The sequence below is a fragment of the Styela clava genome, chromosome 5 (genome assembly GCF_964204865.1).
Source record: "Styela clava chromosome 5, kaStyClav1.hap1.2, whole genome shotgun sequence".
Classification (NCBI taxonomy): Eukaryota; Metazoa; Chordata; class Ascidiacea; order Stolidobranchia; family Styelidae; genus Styela; species Styela clava.
The window spans coordinates 16,408,400-16,429,140 of record NC_135254.1 but is presented as its reverse complement, the minus strand read 5'-3'; the positions used below and the strand labels follow the sequence as shown (position 1 = coordinate 16,429,140).

Sequence of the window (20,741 nt, the reverse complement as noted above, 5' to 3'; positions counted from 1 at the left end):
GTTAGGGTATGATTGTATGTAGAATGTACATGTACTATTTGACTACGTGTAAACGTGTCACATAGTCGATTGTCTGACTAACACACCACGTATATGCGCTGGAATGTTAAATAGATATCTATATTCTTGAACTGGTAAGCGAAAGAACGGCTTGATGGAAGTATAACATTTAAGTGGAATACTATCCTCGACTATTGTTCTCAAAAAATGAAGTTTAAATGCTACAATATTTATTACGAGAATTTCAATATAATTAAAATTATTGTTATTTTACTGCAACATTTGCGTGAACTTGCAAGCAAGAACTAGAAATGCGTAATTAGGATGTGGAATTCGACCATTTTTCTTTTCATCGTTGTCGAAAGGATACTTCGTATGGTAAGGCGACATCGGCCATTCCGGTAACACTGTCACGAAAACTGGGCAGAGGTTTTTCAGGATCAGGTACGATTTCAAATCTTTGTATTACGTTGGTTAGGAAAAGAAAGAGTTCCATTTTTGCAAGTTGTTCGCTAAGACAATATCTTGGACCAACAGAGAACGGAACCACTTGATTACTCGGAACAAACTTCCCAGCGTCATCAATGAATCTTTCAGGCTTGAATTCGTTCGGATGCTCAAAGACGTTTGGGTCGTGATTTGCGGCATATAAGTTCGGCAGTACCTGAACAAAGTTTAGTATTTAGGACAATAGACAAACAAAACTATATAAACATGATTTTTGTACATAAAATTCGACTATCAAAGACCAATACTATAAAGAATATATGCAAATCCTAGAGATAAAACGTCTTACTGGTGTTCCTTTTGGTATTCTGTATCCCTTGAATTTCACATCTTCTGTCGTAACGTGCGGAATTGCTAAAGGTACCAACGTTCTAAATCTCGTTATTTCATGAATGAACGCACACGTGTATGGCATTGCTTCTTTGTGACTCATCGAGGGAACTCCAGACCCTGGCAAGATAATTCCTTTTTTTTCAAATTTCATTTATCAATCAATTCCATAACTACGGTATATTGAACTTTGTGTACAGGTCCACTAATTACAACGAAATTGCTGAGTCTGTGTTAGACTTAGTCAAGCATACTCAAGTCAAGATTTCACTGAAGGCCAGGGCAGCACTGTCATATATCATATCAATCTTATGTATACAGTCAGTGTTAAAATACAATTCTTACCAATGACTTGCTTTACTTCTTTTGAAACTTTTTCTTGAATTTCTGGATAATGGGCAAAGCATAAAAAGGACCATCTCAATGTACTTGACGAATTTTCGGTTCCAGCAATGAAGAAATCACGCATCGTGTGTAGAAGCTGTTGTTCCTGTAATATTTAGAACGATACATTATAACAGTAAAAAATAACTTCTATTTGGATGGTCCAATTTAAAGTCAAGACATTTCAGATCCAGCTTACTTTAAATGAAGATTCTTTTCCGCCTCTTAGTTCGATTTGTTTAAGATATTCATCAATATAGTCGCGTGTGTTATCAATGTCAAAGGTTTTGCGATGTTCTTCAATTATATCTCTGAATACATCTGGAATATTTCAATATAAAATGATTGCTTGTCTGGGTGCATTCGTAGTTAAATTCAATAGCAAGGGGATTTTCAGATAGCAACATAGTTGCAATAGTCAAACAATATGGGTTAACGGAATAACATTTCTTAGTTATGAAATTTCGTAATCGCCAAATGTGCTCAGAAAACTGCTGGGTGCAATAAATCTCTACATAGATGCTGGAGGCTGTAACATACAATATATATCTCATAAATGCTTTTAGTTCGGCTTATTATAAATGCCGTGTCGCAAAGGGGCAACCTTTTTGGCACACTTGGACCGTCCCAAAGTTAGGGTAAAGACATATATTGTCGGGCAAATGACGAGACATCTTTCGGACGCCGGTTCAGATGGAGTTTATCATGCCGAATTTGTTATTACAAACTAAGATATATAAGTATGTTTGAAAAAGTTGGATTCGGAGGAATTAAAATTAAACCATTCAGAATGATTCGACATGATTGTTTTTAAATTCACGAAAATATTCATGACTTATATCATAATTCGGCCCATGACAAATTAGTTTAGAATATTCTGAAAAAATTAAATCCAAAATTCTAAAATAGGAGTAAAATTCGAGTTTTAGGCCTGGGTTGGAAAATTACTGGAAATAGGTCATAACAAAATATCTTTAACCTGTGATAACAACATCTTCAGTAGTTTTCTAAACTTGGCAATCCAAAACATACCTAACACACTGGTAACGTCACCCTCTATACGTTTGAAGGCTCCAGAAAAAATAGGCAAATGTCTTAAAATCGGGACATATGCCAACAAAGCACGTTGTATCTCAAGTCTCCTGTCACCAAATCTGTATTAATGAATGCATGTTAGTTAGATTGTAATGCAGTGGTATATGACACATATCAGATGTAAACATTTGGTTCTTAAATTTATATAAGATTGAGCGAAAAAAATAATTAAATGAAAAATTAGATTTATACATTATTCCTGGATTTATTGGACAAGAAATGTACATATGGATCGTTTTGCTTTTATGTTGAGTTTTTACTTATCGATCTTAAGATCGGTAAGTATATTGATAGGTATTTGTCTGTATGTATGTCTGTCTGTCTGTCTGTTAGATGAACGCGATATCTCGCGAATGCGAGGTTAAATCTGCTCCAAATTTTGCATGTGCATTCATCTTATCTCGGACCAGAAATCTATTGATTTTGGGCGAATTATGTCGTATAATTAGCGAGTTATCAATCAATTATTGATATAGTGATCTAGATTTTTGTAAAGCGAGAGAATTTTGAGACCCGCCGAGTGTGTGTGTGCGATGCGCAGTGCGCAAGTTACAAGAGCTGATGAATCGAAACTGCAGTTTCTGTTTTGGGGGATTCCCTAACTATCGATCGATAAGTCTTCGGTTTCCAACCGATATTCTCGTTTTTTTCTTGTTGAAAAAAATCGTTTTTCTTTAACTACTTGATCACTTAATTGCTTTGACAATTGATTGCTTTGATTCAACGTTGAAGTCGTTTTTGTGGATGTTGTCGCTAGAAAAATATTTACTTTTATTTATTGCTAAATTTTCATAGAATGCTATGAGATTAAAAATTTCATCCAAAATTTCACAGTTTTATTTTTATCCGAGTGAACACAGTTTTTAATCCGCCAAGCGTGACGGCTGTCTTCGGTTTCGATTTTTTGAACTCTTGCTACGCGAAAGTCGGAAACTTATCGATATCAGTGACGCGCTGTAGACTAGGTACGTAACGTTAACTGTAAATGATGTGAAGTTACGATTGAAGGTGTAAAGTACTGTAAAACATTTGATACTATAGTCATGAGTTGAATCATTTGAAATTTTAATGCAATTTAGCACAATACTAGTAGATTAAGAAGTTACGATACTCTACAGTTGAGGTTTCGTCCAAGATATGACATTTGGGGAAATTGTGGATAAAATATTTGGATTTGGCTTTTCTTTCCATATATTGGACATGGGACCTCGTGTTGTTGTTTCCGTGGGCTCTGTGGGATTCTTTTTTTGTGTTCTATAACGTCTCAAATATTGCGCATCTTGTGGCGGCTTGCGCTCGCGTTTGTCGTGAAACCCGTAGTCTATTGCATAGGTTCTCAAAGTGCTCCGTACGGAGCCCCAGGGGCTCCGCGAGCCATTCGATTACTTTTCAAAATACTGACTAATTTTGTAACTGTTCAAAGAAGCAATAACAGCTTTGATAAAATCTGACAACAATATAGCCTCGAAATATGGCAAAGAGGCGGAATAAAAAAATGACAATGTTTATAAGCAGGAGCACAGCCAGGATTCTTAAACTATAAATTCTATGAAGCATCGCCTGCAAATATGAATAAATTAAGGATATTATTGTAGTACATGCGAATACATTGAATATGCGGCATACAATTTTAACGTTCTTTCTTTCACGTGTTGCGCTCTCGGAATGGACAACAATTCGTTACTATTTATATACTTTAAATCTAATATGTGGTTATGAAAGTTTTACGTGAAATTTGAAGAAATGATTTTATTTTTATCTCACACATGTCCATTCCCATGAAGCGCCAACAGTTTGGTGAAACTGATTGCGTATTTTGAGACTCTGGACATGTATAATATATAATTTTATAAGTTAGAGTTTTTTTCAATATTTACTATGATTACCTAAAAGGAAACATATATGTTTGCCGTGACAATCTTTCACACATAGATGGAAAAAAATTTCACTGTATTCCTATATACTAATAATATTGTTTGCCGAATTTGAAACATTTATTACAATGTTTGGAGATTGCTAAATATTTTGCAAAATATTTTACTTGAAATCATTTCTGTGTGTGTTTATTAAATATATACGCAATCATCGGCGCCCCTGTAGTATGTGAACCAAGATGGCCGACACCGGTTTAGACACGTAGTATTTGTACCAGGTCATAGGCCATAATTTTATTTAAATTTTCCTTATTTCAGTTCTATTACGATTTCGACTAGCCAAGTGACTCCCGTAGTATTTGTACCTGAAATTATGGCCTAACCCTAACCTGGTACACATACTACGTTCTAGTCTCCGCCATCTTGGTTTACATACTACGGGAGTACCCAATCCTCTATCCCTAGTTTAATATTAATTTTTATAAAATACTAGCATTCTACATTTGCTGTTAAAAGAGAGCTCACTTACGTTTTCGTTAATACACTATTATGCTATGTCAATTTTATCTTGCAATCTTGTTGTTGTTGCACGTTATGTTACAGTTTGTCAAGATTAACTGCTTCAAATTATATAAACAGTAAAATACTACTTTTCCACTTCATCGTTCAACATTCATTGATGAAACCGAGGGACTTGAGTATCATACTTACTTTATTATTGATAACAAAGCGCCTTCATCTAGTATTTAACAAATAACTTCAAACATACCCGTTTTTCTTTAGGCAATAGTCAACTAAACTTTGCAACTTAACTCAACATGAAACTCGGTTTTCATCTCCAGCGGATTCTACTTTCCATCGTGATACTCTGTTATGCCTCAAAGTAAACCAAAATTGAGACTGGGGAAGAATATAAATTAACTCTTTTTTGGCATCGCTGCTCAAGACAGACACATCACACACCCAAATAAGATACATTGCAGTCACAACTCACAATTGACAAAAATTACTCAAAATAAAGCAATTAAAACAAAATCAATATTACCCAGTTTCGTAAGGCTATATAAACTTACTGTGGTATTGTTTTCATCTTTCACTATAGCTCCATAATGCGACGAAAATCCTGTCTCGCCAACTTCCAATTTGAATGAAGCGTTGTCATTGTGATGCGAAGGTGGAATACAGGACAGTGAATAAAATACAAAATTGAATATTTCGAAAAATTATTCTGAGTTAAACTAATTTTACACGTAAATTTTAGAATATACACAACATTGCAGTATAGACAGTAATTCAGATTTCTCTTTAATGAGCAAGTATCGGACAGTTGTTCTGCCGAAGCGCCGAATTTGTGAAAGTTCGTTTATAACTAGAGACCAATGCTCAAACACGTGACACTTGTGGATTTAAATTGATCAGCGAACAATTCATTTTTGTACTGGCGGATTTTTCTGAAATACGACAAAATGTAGAGTAGCAGGAGACTCCAGTTGGAGGAGACACATGCATATTTAAAAACTAAAAATGCAATTGGTACTCAAGTCAAACAGCATGATCACATGCCAGAAAAACAACACCTTGACTTACATTCTAACTGAGAGCTCAAGATTTCACTTTGAAAATCATCAACAATATCATTCAGTCCTTCAAAATTTTCAACTTTATATACTCTGACGTCAGTATCTGTTCCCGTGGCAATCACCTTAGTATTTAAGAAAAATTACCTAAACAATTTGTATTTTGATTACTCTATAGCAACGGTGGGCAAACCGCGGCTCGCGAGCCGCATGCGTCTCGCCTGAGTTTTTGTTCGGCTCTTCTCGCTAGCAATAATTATTATCCAAATTCAACTTAGAGAAACTGTAGCGTAACAGATCTTTTTTTTTAATTAACAAGCGGTTGGAGAAATTTTCAGAAATGATTAAGACAAATTATGTTTTAGTATGAAAATCGTAGCGTAGAATTTGAAGTTAAATCAGTCAAATGATAAATCTTACATCGCAATGATCAAATGTTTGTTGATGCGTTGGCACATATTACCAAGACTTTTAAAAACTTTCAGATAGGATGGGAACACACAAGTCAACTACTTCTGATATGGCCTCGCAATGAATACTTTGCAATATTATACGTTTGTGTAAAGTTCTTTTCAGTTCACGGTATTATAATATTATTAATTTCAATTATGCGACTCTCACATATTTCTGACTTGCCGCATGCGGCTCTTATCCTAAAAATTTTGCCCACCCCTACTCTATGGTATAAAGTAGTCAGTACCTGGTTAGGGTTCAGATTGTGCGTCATCTTGGTGCACATACTTCGGGAGCGCCCAATCAACTGCTTAATAGCCTATTTCTTAAGCTATAGGCAAATGCTAAATCTATATACACTATGCAACGTTTTTTTAATAAAGTATTATTACTCTCAGTTCATTGTCATCAATTTCCTGTCCAACTCCAATCGCATAAGGAACAACTCCAAAGTCACGAAGTTGTTGAGCATAAAGTGTTACTCGCTTCGAATATATTGAACTGAAAACATAAAATTCATATAAATCACTCACGTTCAATGATTAACTTGAGTAATGTTATCTTTTGATCGTTAACCAAGAAAAAATGGGCAAATTGTCGGATAAAAAATAGGCGAAAAACTCCATTTGCACATCATCATATAACTTAAATACTAGCCCTTTTGTTGTCTTTTCTGGTTATTTACAAACAACTGGCAAAAATCGTAATTTTTAAATCTAAAAGTTTGTCATATTCTAATAAAAATGAGATAAGGATTTTTATACATTATTCCGCAATATCAGAGTTTATTACAAAGAACAAAAATTTTTCTTACCGCCCGTCGGTAAGAAGTATCATAACTTGCTTATTGGTCGAAGAGTTATATCTTTCAGATTGTGTGAAATCGTCAACGACTTTTTTTAATGCAGCACCTGTCATTGTGCTACCCATGCTAATATTTACATGCGACATGGCTTCCTGGAAATAGATTATATATTGAATTACTATTGATCCCCATTATACATAAAGCTGAAATTCTATTGGAAAATCCATTGATTTATCAAGCTTGATACAATTCCAGCATAGAATTTCGCGATAGGTCTTTCGTTCGGTCTCAGTTTGGGTACAAGAATTACTTACCAGTTCAAGAAGACCATATGACAAACCATTGCCCAACAATTATTCGTACGAAATTAGCGATGTATTGGAGTTGTGCCAGTAGTCTATAATTTTAGTTAGATTGCATAAATATACTTGCTTGAAAATCTTCCAAATTTTGAAACTCTCCTAGTTTTAATTCCGTTTTGATGTAATTTTTTCGATGCTGGGGACTGTTTGAATATAAATGATAAAACCACATTAAAATGAAAACTGTAAATGAAACACTTATTATCAAAAAACAAAAATTAGTCAAGATTAAAAGTTCAGCGGTCTTAATACACACCTGAGAAATTGAATGTAGAGTGTAATATTGTAAACTTTTGTGTCCGAAACTGCCAACATTTTAAAGCCTTATCGACCTGACTATACCGAGTCAGAAAGTACAGCATAGTTTATCTCTATATAAAATGAATCTATGTACCTTTGCCATATAAACGTTGAATACTGAATGACTCCAACGTGTATTGTACCCTTTTCTATGTCAAGCAAGGCCGTGATATTCGTTGCAAAATCTTTAATCTTTTGAAAGTGACCGACTACTGAAGCCGAACCATCAAGAACGAACATGACGTCGACTGTTTCCACACCGCAAGCTGCAAAAATAATCCATACTTTTTATGCTGATATTAATTAGGAGTGAAAAATATTTTCATAATATTAAATTGTTTTACCTGCATTTCTTGACCGTTTATCCATATTCCACGTCTTTCCAAAATCAGAACTTCTATAACAAAACCCCGGTAAATGAATTGCAGAAGAGCAGTTCTTTCCTCTTGTTGCAGAGCAAGCCTGCGAAAAAGAAACATTTCAGTTAACTATTGAAAATTCATCTAAACCTAAGTGCTGGCATATTATAGTGACAGGTTCGATAGTTTTGAGTTGGCTATAAAATGATATATATATGTAAATAATATATCAATATATATCTATAAACGTTAAAAAGAAGTCTGGTTTTAGATGGTATCAGAATAACTCAGATTAAAAATCCAATGTTGGTAAATACCGTCATATGTCCATCAGAATTTGAAGAAACACTTTTTCCAAATACATCGCTGGGGAGTCGTTTTTCTGGATGAATTGGCACGCAGAGTGAAGATATTTCGGAATCATTTTTTTCAATTATGAAAATGTTTTCAATTTGGCATTCATAAATTCCTCCTTCCGGCTCTTAAAACAAAACAGATTGAAAAAAAAAATGATATAGTTTTAGGATTATCATATTCATTTATTTTGGTGGAAAAGAGGAAACTAAGGTGGCGTGAACGGATAGTTGATTAATACCACAAAGTATCAATTTTTGCCAAAAAAATATAATAAATGATATTTTGATAGGAATTTCGAACAGCAGAATTTTAGATGAATTGACGTTGACTCCGGACCGGGTAGATCGTCTGTTAAGAATATCTGCTAATCGATTATAACTGACTGACCAAAAAGGACCGATGTAAAACATTAATTCGACTTTAAAAGTATACGGTGAATATTAAATTACTTTTTTCAATGTGCGGATGAACTGAAGATCGATTTGTTGCTCTGTGCAGTGGTGATACAACGAACAATCTGTGAAATATATTATTGGAATGGATTAGGCATTTGAGCAAACAAAGTTAATACCTTTTTTATCACCTGATTTCATTGCTACTGCTGCGGATATTTTGTCCGAGTATATCGGATTTTTGTTATATCAGAATTCAGGCTGAGAAGAACTGATATGTGGACATGCTACAACTGGGAGGAACGGTTTGATCGTCTCGCCAAATTAACCCAGACTGATAGATTAATATTTTCAGATACGAACTTAATATAATTGATACTATATTTTATAAATATAAAATAAAAATCAATATCGTTGATTACAAAGTGTTACGTTTATTTATTTACTTATCCCCTTAAACTTTAAAGGTATTGCACTTTGTTATTATTGCTTCAACAATTGCGAAATTTATCCTACCAGTTCAAAAATCAGTCTATATAGAAATATAGATCTCTCCCGATAAATTTTTATTAACAGCATTAAGTCAAATTAACAGCAGGAAGTCTTTTACAAGCGCAGGGAAATTAAATCCTAAACATTACTAGGAATTTAGCGCTCCAAAAGTGTGTGTACCAAAACCAAGGTAACTAATTTTGTTCGGCTACTTTACATCAAGTTGTGTAAAGGGATTGAAACCTATGGGCAAAGGGTATATTAACTTTGCTAACACAGACAGTTCATTAACTCGAATTGGAACTAAAATGAGGCAAATCGGAATAACCCTAACCTGGAACACGCACTACGGAGTACACGAATTAGAGAATAGAAATCAAATTAAACTGACTCCTACCTTGCCTTTGTTATATTATTTATGTCGACCATGTTAATTCCAACAGTATATCCAAAATACGAAGTTGTATCGGAAATATTACTACTTGGTGGAACTGTTAAAAGTTTTGTGTTTACATCAGGCGACGAAATGATATCAATGTGATTTGAAGAAATGTCCACGTTAAACGCCGCAGCAGACGACAAAACAGCCAACAGAGACAAGATAAACACTAACTTTGATCTGGAGTTATTCATATCTCACGTCGTCATTGCAATTTTCATGTAAATACACTGCAAAAAGAAAAATTGAATTTGGTTGAGATTGCGATTAAACTTAGTTTTGGCGCGAGACTCATTTTTTTCCACTTTTGCTTTTGTAACACTGTAAATATTGTTCATAAAATGTAACTTTTTACGTCACACTTTCATGGCGCGCCAGTCTAGATAAACAAAACCCTGGTTCAAAAATCTTGCGACGAAGACGACATTCATTTAATAAAATTAAGAAGAATGGTGACTGAAGCAAAACAAAAGCTATATTGCGAGATCGACCAACTCGATACGAAATTTATAAGGTTAAAGGAATGCCTAAATGTTTTGCATTGTCACGATCAGATCTGCAATACCTCATCGCAAATTGAATAATGCCAAATGACCATATTATTGCGATTTCCGTGAGGTGACATAATCTATTGTGTTTACAATGTAGTCATTACGCTAATGATCATGAACTCCAATAAAACAATTGACAATATGAAAAATTATGTAATTTTTTATTTTTTTTTTATTTCGATAATATGTATACAACCACAATTAAATCCAATATTGAACAAAAATAATATTCACCATCGTGCTCTACATTAGAGTGCAATTAGTCAGATAACCCTAGTGGGATAACACTACGGGTCTGCCTTGGATTTTAACACGTATTTATTGCTCAATGTTCAAGCATTTGGGGAGTGGACGGTGCCAGGTAAGTGGAGGCGGGGTCCGTATTTTCAACTACCATACGGTGTTTGAGAAGGTGGGTGCCAGGTATGTTGGAGCGGGGTCCGTATTTCAACTACTATACAGTGTTCGAGAGGATTGGGTCAGGTAGGTTGTAGCGAGGTCGGTATTTTTTACTTATTAAGTGGGATCATTTAGTTGACCGATTGTATAACTAGAGGGAATTATTTATAGCTTATGTTATATTACGATGTCAGTGACTTATTTGGAACCATATTTCACTTATGGTACATAAATCATATTTACTATAGCTAACGGGGGTCATTAAGTTATTGTTATATTACAATATTAGTAGCTGTCTTCGTATAACAGTTGAGGTTGCGTGAAACTAACTACCTTTCCTTGCTCTCTATGCCTTTGCGCAGGTGGATCCGTATGCGTATTACGCAAGGATGCTGTAGCAAATGTAAGTGTAATGGCTATTCTATTCAATTCAAGAGTCCTGCTGCACACGAACACAAATATATTTCTGTAACGTTTCGCCTGACCGAGGTCAGACTTCTTCAGACAAGCATTTTACAACTATAACAAGAAACGCAATTGCATGCACATAAATATTGGTTTCAAATATTGGGTCTGTTTGCGAAAGAGAGATATAAATAAAATTGGGACAGTGTCAGAACAAAAGGAAAGCTAAATTTGATTTAAAATCAATAGATACCCCACAGTGTAGTGAGTGACAATTAAAAAGAAAATTAAACAATTTCATGCTGTTATCCCGTAACTCCGACTATGGTATCGCCTAAGTTCATTTAAGGGTCCTGGCTGCAATGTAGGAAATGACTTAAACCGCGAAATAGAAATCAAGTGTACATAGCTGGTTTCCGTATATGCTTGTTGGGGATATCTATATTTAGTTACTCAGTATAATTAATATAGTACACTGTTGGGATCTCCATATTTAGCTACTCAGTATACTTAATATAGTGAACTAGCATACGGGTGTTGGGGAAAGAGGATGGTGCCAGGTAAGTATATGCAAGGAGAATAATTTATAGCGTATAGTATATTACGATATTAGTAAGTTATTAAGACAACCCATTTGACTTACGGTGTATAAGATCCATATTTAGTATATATATATACGTAAACGTATATACGTAAACCATTGTACGTTACGTCATAGATTCAAATAAAAGTATCACGTTTTGGGAATCTTGGGATGATTGATAAATCCTGATTTTAGTCATCTGTGATATTTCAATATTATCCTATTTGTCCATAAAGTCATCTGAGAGCAATATTTGTGTGCACGATGGCCCAGGTGACACTGTGGTAACTTAGTTATGCTTTAAGCTCTTGAAGTCCAAGAGCTCCCACCGCTTCGAGGATTGGAAAATCAATGCACGAGGGATTACACCCTTATAGCTTGGCTATTGTTCGGTTTGAATTAAAAGTAACTCCAAAACCTTGGGAATATTTATAAGGAAAAATATCTATAAACTAATCAGCTAACTTTATGTTTAATATGATAAAATTGGATCATCAAACAGAGAAGCTCTTACATGTACTTCGGTGAACCATAATTTTTTAATGTCTTACCTCCTGTACACGGGACCACCACTATTCGCAAAACATCATAATCACACTCGGATATTTTGTTCCAGAATGGTCGTCCAAATCTAAACTATCCAGTGGTAAATATAATACATCATATTATTACCGTGACATTATTGAACGGGTCATTGCTTTCACAAAAGTCAATTTATCGAAACGAAACTGATATATAAACACAAACACGCCAGGTCTCGGAAAGGGAACAAAAATGTTACAAATTATTACTAAACCAAAGATGGGGGATATCATAAATACGCTACGTGGAATGGTATTCGCGTTTTCCAAACCTCCCGGAAAGGTCCGTATTTTTATTTCAGTTGATGGAGAAGGTAAATAAACATTCGTAAGCTCGCGATGTTTATTTTACCAGCATGTGAGAGGATGACGAGCATTCAACAAGCGCCGTCAACTTGTCAAGTTTCGTTGTCCAACACAATGGTGGTTTATTTTGAATAACTTTCGTCATCCGTTATCCAAGAACGTGAATTATTATACAGGCTATTCACCGCAATATATTTGGTTGTAAAAAATCGCTTACGCTGCTTAACAGGTTTAATAAAAGTTGACAGACAGCCTGGGGTAAGTTTTATCACCAAAACCATTTTGGTTTATGGGATTAGTAACAAGGTGACATTGCGATAACTGTGACTAGAGTTAGACCTAAAATGCCGTGCGAGTTGGCTAAACCGCCAATGTTTTGCCACCGCATGTCACCTCACTTAAGCATTGTCCATATCCCTCTTGTAACTTTGACGTCGTCGCGATGCGCAAGTTTTCTTGGAGAAATTTTCCGCGCTATTGAGTCAGAGCGAAGGATACACGCCGCGCTATTGTGGTACCTACGAGTCAGACATTTCCGCTTCAATGATTCCAGGCGAGCGTGTTCTTCCAGTTATACTGAAATGTAGCGAGCAATCGGTACAGTTTTAGCTATTGGGTGGTTAGTTATATACTTACCTAATTAGTACAGTCATTTTATGGTTTTTACATATCTCAGAAACAATATAGTTAGGAATATTATTTAAAATTGCATTAAAATGTCAGGGGTCAGTTTTTCCGACATAATTGGGAATTCCGATCTTCTGCATGAGACACAATTCAAACCATGGTGGGAAAAAGTGAGGCAATACAGCATGAGAGCTTTGTATATTACATCATTCATTATGATTTATGTTGTCGAAACCACAAATTCTACTCCATGTACGGTGAAACAGCCGTCAAGGAACGTCACTCTGTCAAGATCACAAGCTGATTTTATCAATAAATTTTGCTTCCACGAAGTTGATGGAGTCATCCGACACTCCGGACTCGCAGCAATCCTAGCAAGTACCATTATACACTGTCTTTATGCTTGGTGGGAACTTATACCGAACGTTATATCTGGGTTTCATACTGTTAGAAGCATCGACGAAATTCTGCGGAAAGAACATTTGACAAAAAAAGAAGCTTGCGACATTTTTTCGACAGATCGAGAAACCATCGAATCAAGAAAAATCACTGAGAATGTGCTTTGTCATGCAAAAACTCTAAGATACGTCATGGGTCTGCTGTACGGTAGAACACATAAATTGGGAATCTTAACTTTCTACAACCTAAGAAATTTTTCCGGCTTATTAGGATCAATTGTCACTTTCTGTCTAATCTGTATATTCTGGCTCAAAACTATCATTTCTACTGATCATATATTTTTGTGCTATGCCAAAGATAGTAAAGCTTCTTCGTCACTCCCAACAAACGAATTTGTGTGCTTTAACGAACTTCACTCAAGACTTTTTCCATACTCCATAATATGTTTAGCCCTCCTAGCCATAATGATCTGTATGACGTTTATCGACGGTGCATGCTCTATGTGGATGTGTGGATCTTGCGGGATCAGGGAAAAAATGAATCGAAATTCAATTGAAAATGACTACGTTCTAATTAAGTTATTCAGCCGTCATTCGTATTCCCTCTATGAATGCACTTGTTTCATACTTGATAAGATATCTGAAAGAAAAAAAAACATAGAATCACTTGAGACGCTGACAAATATTATAACAAGGGCTGAAGAAGCTGAGAAGAATAGAAGTCCGGAAGGTGATGGCGGAGATATGACAAAATGTAATACCGAGCCTAAAGGCAAGCAGCCACATACTACTAAAGCCACCAGCTACTCCGATAGCGGGGAAGGAACGTCCGAGCAGCTTTTGCCAAATGACAACAGTTAATCGTTGTCATTTCAATATTGTTATATTTATATAAGTGCATTTGCATGTTCCAAGGTAGACGATGACCTCCCAATAAGACTCGTAGTTTTTTATTCGAACAAAAGTTGATTTTATTAATCGATATATATATACATTATTTTCTCAAGTAAAAATTCTATTTTCAAGTGTGACGTTAATTTTGTTTTATTTGGCATGCGCGTTTCTATTGATTGAATGAATTGTATTTCGAACTGTTCTTTGTCGTGACCATATTTCGATTATTTAGGAAGTTAGCTACTTGGATTATAGCAATGCAATCGTGTAGAATTACCTATAGGCTGCATCAAAATGAACAGAATTTACCGAACAAAATGGCCTTTGCATGCCCCTATTTCGGATACTCATATCTATGAGATTTCTAGTTTGTTACGGAAGGACCAGAGTACTTATTCAGCAGTATCTCCTCAGATTAGTAGATTAAACTAATTCGACAAACAATTTGCAGCCCTAAATGTTCAGTGTGTGATCTTATTTACTCATTTTATCATTTAAATCTGATACGAGCATTTGTTTAATTTTGTTCAAGTACTCATCTAACAAATACGTTCCAAATGAAATAAACCAATGTAAAGTGTATTGCATTATTACACTTTCATTCATCCAATCACAAAATGTTTTATTGCTTTCCCTAAAACGTTGAAATAAAAATTACATTGTCTCATTTTCGACTGCTACTGGTTTCCTCTACGAGATAACTTTCCCTCCAGTGCCAGTCCATCAATTCCTTTTGTTCTGTATGCAAAATCTTTCCGACTCTTTTAAACCCCTGAGTGATCCTTTGTGCGACTTGAAATTTCGATGGATTCGGCTAAAGACGTGTTGTTACAAATTACCTATTGATAGTTACTTATTTCAGTATGTACGCTCATTTAAGTTATGAATGAAGCTGTTTACTATTCCAGTCCTTGACTTTCATAGAGAATTAGTCGGGTGGATTGGTCAAGATCTATTAGCAGAACACGGTATTAATTAAAGCTCTTTAATTGACTTGGGTAAAATTAGATAAGATAATCAGATAGCTGACTAATCAGAATGCTGACTGACTGACCGTACCATGCCCAATAAATGCATAAAAGTTATTTTAATAAAGATATATCTGATGTTCATGTTTGTTTACAATGTGGCTCTTCGTCGTAATAAAGTGCGAAATGTGGGCCTTGGTCTGTGACTGGTTGAACACCCCTGAAGTATATTGAGGAAAATGTAATAAAAATCGCCAAAAAGAATAATATATAGAAAATGAAGTAATTTGGTAGAGAATTTTTATTTCATTGAAATACATAAAGTTAATCGATTTAGGTAACATGAATACATTTGAATCATGCAACAATCACATTTTGGCATAAAAGTGTTTATAATTCCGCTTTGCAAAGATGGTTTTTCTTGCGACGGACCCGGATTTTAAAGTATGTAATATGCGAACAATCTTTTCCAGGTCGATGACTACTTTCCAAAAATCGTGTCCGCAATCTCCATATGATGCTTTAACTATGAGTGAAGACTGCTTGTACATGAATGTATATGTTCCCATTGATTCGGTAAGAATTGGGCGTATCAATGTTGAAAAATCATGATGCTTAAACGGCGCAGTAGTTAAATTGAATCGATTTGGCCCCGTCAAACCTAAAGAACAAACTGATAAACTTCTATTTCAGACACAACCGTACGACCAAGTCATTCCGAAAAAATACGCTGTTATGATATGGTTACATGGTGGTGGTTATATGACAGGAGATGGGATGGAAAGTTATATGGGAGATGTTTTAGCCACATCTGAACAAGTAATTGTGGTTACAATGAATTACAGGTACGGCAAGACATTGAAATAAAATTGACATAATTACAGCATGTAGCATCTTTCAAATAATTGATAAAAAATGAACTTCACCCCAGTAGGCCTACTTTATTGATGATGGGCGATTGATAAAATACTCATTATTTGAAGTTGGAACTCTGATCTAGTTGGAGACTGGAATTTTAGTAAAAGTCAATGCAGAATCAGATTCTTTCTATTTGCATAAGCGCATATATTATATGTTTTACTCGTCTTGATACGTTTGTCGGTGTTTTTTCTAGTTCTCTTTTCAAAACATGCCCCTTTGTTGAGTTTCTTTCCACTCAGCTTTTTCCGACGGTATTGTAATGCCCCAATACTCATTTCAGTCGCCATCTGGTGATACAAAATTTTAATAGTTCCAATATAACCGTATTTCATTTTACAAAAAACATCTTCAATTTTTGACAGGTTAGGTGCTATTGGATTTATGAGTACGGGCAATCGATTTTCACCAGGTAATTACGGATTATGGGATCAAAATCTTGCAATGCAGTGGGTTGCTGATAACATAGAAGCGTTTGGTGGAGATTCAGAAAGAATGACTATATTTGGACAAGGCGCGGGGGCAGAAAGTGCTCAGGTTATTCAATACTTATAGACAAAATCACAAAGATTGTATTTAATTCACGTTTAAACATGAACATGTCGTAATGAGATATTGTGCAATTAAACGTTAGTATTGAAAACGAATACACAAAATCATGACTTCAAATCCCGTTTACACTCATTATAATTTTCTGATCTTTATTTGAATGAGATACTGATTTTATGTTCTTTGCGTGCTTACCAATCCGGATACAACGATGTGAGTTCAAATAATCTTCGATGTTTTCACGTCATAATTACCCTGACCGTTAACAAAGTATGGCCATCGAACTGACAACTGTCTGTCACATGTTAGTGTGATGTATGTAACGTGTAAATTGGGAAACAGTATATGATCTTTCAAATGATTTTTATTTTAGTTACATATGGTCAGCCCTTCAAGTAGGAAAGTTGGAGTCAATCAAACTATTTTGCAAAGTGGGACGTTATATGGATTTTACGATTATCCAGACCAGGAAACAGTTTCATCAGAATTGATTTCTCGTACTGGATGCTCGCGAGCGACATCAAGTGACTCAGTATGTATTATTTTGAGTCATCTGTTATTTTGACGATATATTTACTAAGTTTCTAACTTTATTCAATATCTGCTACTTGTTTGTAAAATATCATCAAAATATCATAAATGTTTTCAAGTGTGTGAACGCTTCTACAGTTTGGAAATAAACGACAATCGATCGTGCCACATTATGTTTGTTGACTGAGTGATCATACTGCAGCTTGGGCGAGCTAATGTACATATTAAAGGAATACCATTTACGCAAACTAATTTTGATAGGGAACAAGCATATGGTCAAGAAAATCAGTTTATAGTTTCAATTTATTGGACACCGATTTGAGCTATAGATCGATTTGCTGAATTGCTGTTTTTTGTTGAAATTGAAAAAATCGCTTCTCTCCACTACAAAAAGAACATTCGATTTCAAATTTCCAGTAGGCCCATCCAGAGATGAATAAAGTTACAATACTAGGAGACTATTACTTGGTTTCCTGTTGCCATATATTCAACCGTAAATGTTTTTTGTATTGATCTTTATATAACATTTGGTAGATAGTCCTTTTAACATTTCGCCGAAACTTTTTCTGATATTGTGGTGGCCATATTGGCCATTTGACGTTCTTGTCCATATTTTTGAGCATTGCTCTCTTGTTAACATTATTATTGTCGTAGATGAAAAATATGCTCAATGTGAGCTTAGAAATATATACTACTATATATATGTCTAGGTTGAATGTGTGAGATCGCTTCCTATCGAAGATATTGTTTCTGGACAAGATGGATCGTTGGACGAATCAGTTCCTCTTCAGTTTGCGCCTGTAGTTGATGGTAGCTTTATACTTAGAGACCCACGAAACCTTTTAACTCTTAAGGAAATGCTTGGCTGGAAATTCATGCTGGGTAACTTCTATTACATTTGTACTTTCAGCATGTTTGGATGGATTGCATATGAAAATTAATCAGTAAGGAAGTTGCCAGGAGCGCAAAAGACTTACATCGACAATATCTCTACCTTGAAAACAAGAAGATCTCAACCTATTTCTAGTTAGGCGAGAACGATACGATTTTGTGGAATTTGATTTCGCAACACTCCTGCTCACCCCAAAATTTTTGTCATTTAAAATTGGTTTGTCCGAAGCTGGTTGTTTGTACCTTGGAGTCGGGGTAAAAAAATGCTTAACTCGCAGTCAAAGCCAAAAATTATTTTAACCCAGAGTTGGGAGTTGGTTGTAAATTTTCCAACACCACAGCTTTGATTTGTATATAAACTAAACTCTTTATTATTAATATAATGTTGACAAACCGATGAAAGCTTTGATAGGATTTAGTAGCACTTTTTATTCCTGATTTACAGGTTCTAATAGCGGAGATGGGACCCCATACTGGGATACAGTTACAAGCGTCAATACCGCTGATCAATTCCGAAATACTATCAGAACCTCATTTAGAGATTCTTATGGGGTGGCATCAGATGATGTTGAATTTGAATATACAGAATGGGCAAATGAATATTTTACATCGGATACTACGGTAAGTTGATTTCTGACAATGAACGATATTCTTTAATTCATGGAGGAATCGGATTCACTAGTTGCCTACCTTTTCTCATTTTACGAACACGTACTTACTTTTAGGAAATGCAAAAACAACTATTCTCCATGTACACCAGTCAACGATATAATTCCCAGGCTGCTAAACTTTCATTTACCGCTGGTGGTACATTGACAGATGTGTACATGTATTCTCTCGATTATCCATACCAAACAACAGAGCAACAGCAATATCCATCATGGACGGGTATATCAATTCTACTCATTTGTTTAAATTCAAGCGATATTAATAAGCAACCCATCTCTGAGTAAAGTCAGGTACACGATTGGAATCCCAAGCTTCAGGAACTATATAGATTTGTAGTGGACATTACGCGTCAACATATATATTCCATTTGACTCGAGACTTGGAATATATATCTCAAATCTATGCGAGAAAAGCTATGAGGCAATCAATTTCATACAGATGTAGTTCTTCGGGGAAAAAAATTAATTTCTTTGTCCAGCACTGAGGTAAACAATAATAGTAAACAGATAAGAAATAACGTTTTTTAAAGAGCCAAGTTGCAAAAGTTTTTATGCTGTTTCGAGAAACTTATTATTGTTTGTGTTCCCAGCTAGAGCAATCCAGGTTTAAATGGAAATTCGTATTCATAGGTGTTATGCACGGGGGAGATATTCCATACGTCTGGGGAGATATTGTGAGAGATTCAGCTACGCAAGGTGATAATCCGGAGGCCTCTATCCTTAGTTTCAACATGATGAAATACTGGGCCAACTTTGCAAAAACTGGGTAAGAATTGGCGGTAACAACTGCTTACGTTTTAATTGTTTCAGGGAAACCTAAATGAGTCCTTCCAAGTCCATTGAGTATCGTTCGGCCCAATTACACGGGTATTTTGTATGAGGTAGAGTTTATAATGTGACATAATGTGGTGTGCAGATGGACGTGGGCCCATGCATGATTCTAATCTCCACGGCGATGAAATAGGCTAACTAATGACATGTCACAGCCTACATGAACAAATCAACAAACCAGTGTCTTCGATAATATTGTTGGCAACTTATTATGCATTCCAATCAGAAACAACAGCTTGAAATACATTGAATACTTGTTTGTATTCATTTTTTTGGTTGAAGATAGTAAAATATTTTTTTATAATTTTTTATTAGCAACGATCTTGCCTTGCCAATTTTCTAGAAATCCAAGTATGGGCGATCAAGGCGTATTGACAGACGTAGAGTGGCCACGGTATCGGAACCTACATCGTCATTATCTCAAACTTGACGGCAACGATATCTCGGCCGATTCTTATCTAGGTGGAAAGGATACGGCATTCTGGAATTTCATCATGCCTACACTTCGAGTGTCCTGTCCGTTATATATGCCTTGATAGAGAAAGACTTTAATTGAAAATGCTCAAAATAATTTGGTAATATTGAGTAATTTGAAAATTTCACTCGAAATACCGCAGGTGATCTAATGTTGCTTACATTTTGTGGTTGGCAGTATAAAGTAATAACCATGACCTGTTTGTCTAATTAAAATACTTTGGAAATAAATATGGACAATTTTGTTGCAAGTATATTATTATGTTTAACTTAGTTTGTGGGATGATTTTAGGTTTTCCCTCTGAGAAAGAAACTACCTGTACGTATTGGGCTACTGTATTCGGAATAATGCGAATCTCTCAAATTTGCTATTGCCGGCATAATTTGGCGGGTGGCGGTCAGGTGTGTAGAACGTTAACATAGTTAGCGGTAGGCATAGGT

General features: G+C 35.3%; 3 protein-coding genes across 3 annotated transcripts; 1 reads left to right on the top strand and 2 right to left on the bottom strand.

Moving 5' to 3' along the window:
* Positions 1-328: 328 nt before the first annotated feature.
* LOC144422666 (cytochrome P450 2B1-like) lies at positions 329-5,306 on the bottom strand. Its single transcript, XM_078112333.1, has 5 exons — positions 2,254-5,306; positions 1,421-1,542; positions 1,183-1,327; positions 797-957; positions 329-664 (listed from the first exon to the last, which is right to left on the bottom strand). Exons 3-5 carry the CDS (start codon positions 1,304-1,306, stop codon positions 350-352), a joined length of 600 nt encoding a protein of 199 aa, XP_077968459.1. The 5' UTR covers positions 1,307-1,327; positions 1,421-1,542; positions 2,254-5,306; the 3' UTR covers positions 329-349.
* Positions 5,004-9,952, bottom strand: LOC120344811 (integrin alpha-11-like). Its single transcript, XM_078113154.1, has 11 exons — positions 9,685-9,952; positions 8,853-8,920; positions 8,364-8,527; positions 8,032-8,149; positions 7,782-7,953; positions 7,458-7,530; positions 7,035-7,177; positions 6,613-6,721; positions 5,778-5,892; positions 5,264-5,325; positions 5,004-5,090 (listed from the first exon to the last, which is right to left on the bottom strand). Exons 1-11 carry the CDS (start codon positions 9,918-9,920, stop codon positions 5,004-5,006), a joined length of 1,347 nt encoding a protein of 448 aa, XP_077969280.1. The 5' UTR covers positions 9,921-9,952.
* Positions 9,953-15,317: 5,365 nt separating this feature from the next.
* LOC120344813 (neuroligin-2-like) lies at positions 15,318-20,540 on the top strand. The gene is made up of 10 exons (XM_039414124.2): positions 15,318-15,438; positions 15,912-16,014; positions 16,132-16,283; positions 16,722-16,893; positions 17,279-17,437; positions 18,147-18,318; positions 18,773-18,948; positions 19,053-19,215; positions 19,626-19,761; positions 20,170-20,540. The coding sequence occupies exons 2-10, from the start codon at positions 15,916-15,918 to the stop codon at positions 20,360-20,362; spliced, it is 1,422 nt and encodes a 473-aa protein (XP_039270058.2). The 5' UTR covers positions 15,318-15,438; positions 15,912-15,915; the 3' UTR covers positions 20,363-20,540.
* Positions 20,541-20,741: the final 201 nt, after the last annotated feature.

Coding starts and splice junctions, on each gene's coding strand:
- LOC120344813 (XM_039414124.2), top strand. CDS start 15,916: ATGACTACTTTCCAAAAATCGTGTCCGCAATCTCCATATGATGCTTTA. Junction 16,894..17,278: donor CGGGGGCAGAAAGTGCTCAG/GTTATTCAATAC, acceptor TTTTTATTTTAG/TTACATATGGTCAGCCCTTC. Junction 18,949..19,052: donor ATTTTACATCGGATACTACG/GTAAGTTGATTT, acceptor ACTTACTTTTAG/GAAATGCAAAAACAACTATT.
- LOC144422666 (XM_078112333.1), bottom strand. CDS start 1,306: ATGCGTGATTTCTTCATTGCTGGAACCGAAAATTCGTCAAGTACATTG. Junction 958..1,182: donor AGAAGTAAAGCAAGTCATTG/GTAAGAATTGTA, acceptor TTATCTTGCCAG/GGTCTGGAGTTCCCTCGATG. Junction 665..796: donor GAATACCAAAAGGAACACCA/GTAAGACGTTTT, acceptor AACTTTGTTCAG/GTACTGCCGAACTTATATGC.
- LOC120344811 (XM_078113154.1), bottom strand. CDS start 9,920: ATGAATAACTCCAGATCAAAGTTAGTGTTTATCTTGTCTCTGTTGGCT. Junction 7,954..8,031: donor TAAACGGTCAAGAAATGCAG/GTAAAACAATTT, acceptor TTATTTTTGCAG/CTTGCGGTGTGGAAACAGTC. Junction 6,722..7,034: donor ATACTTCTTACCGACGGGCG/GTAAGAAAAATT, acceptor TTATGTTTTCAG/TTCAATATATTCGAAGCGAG.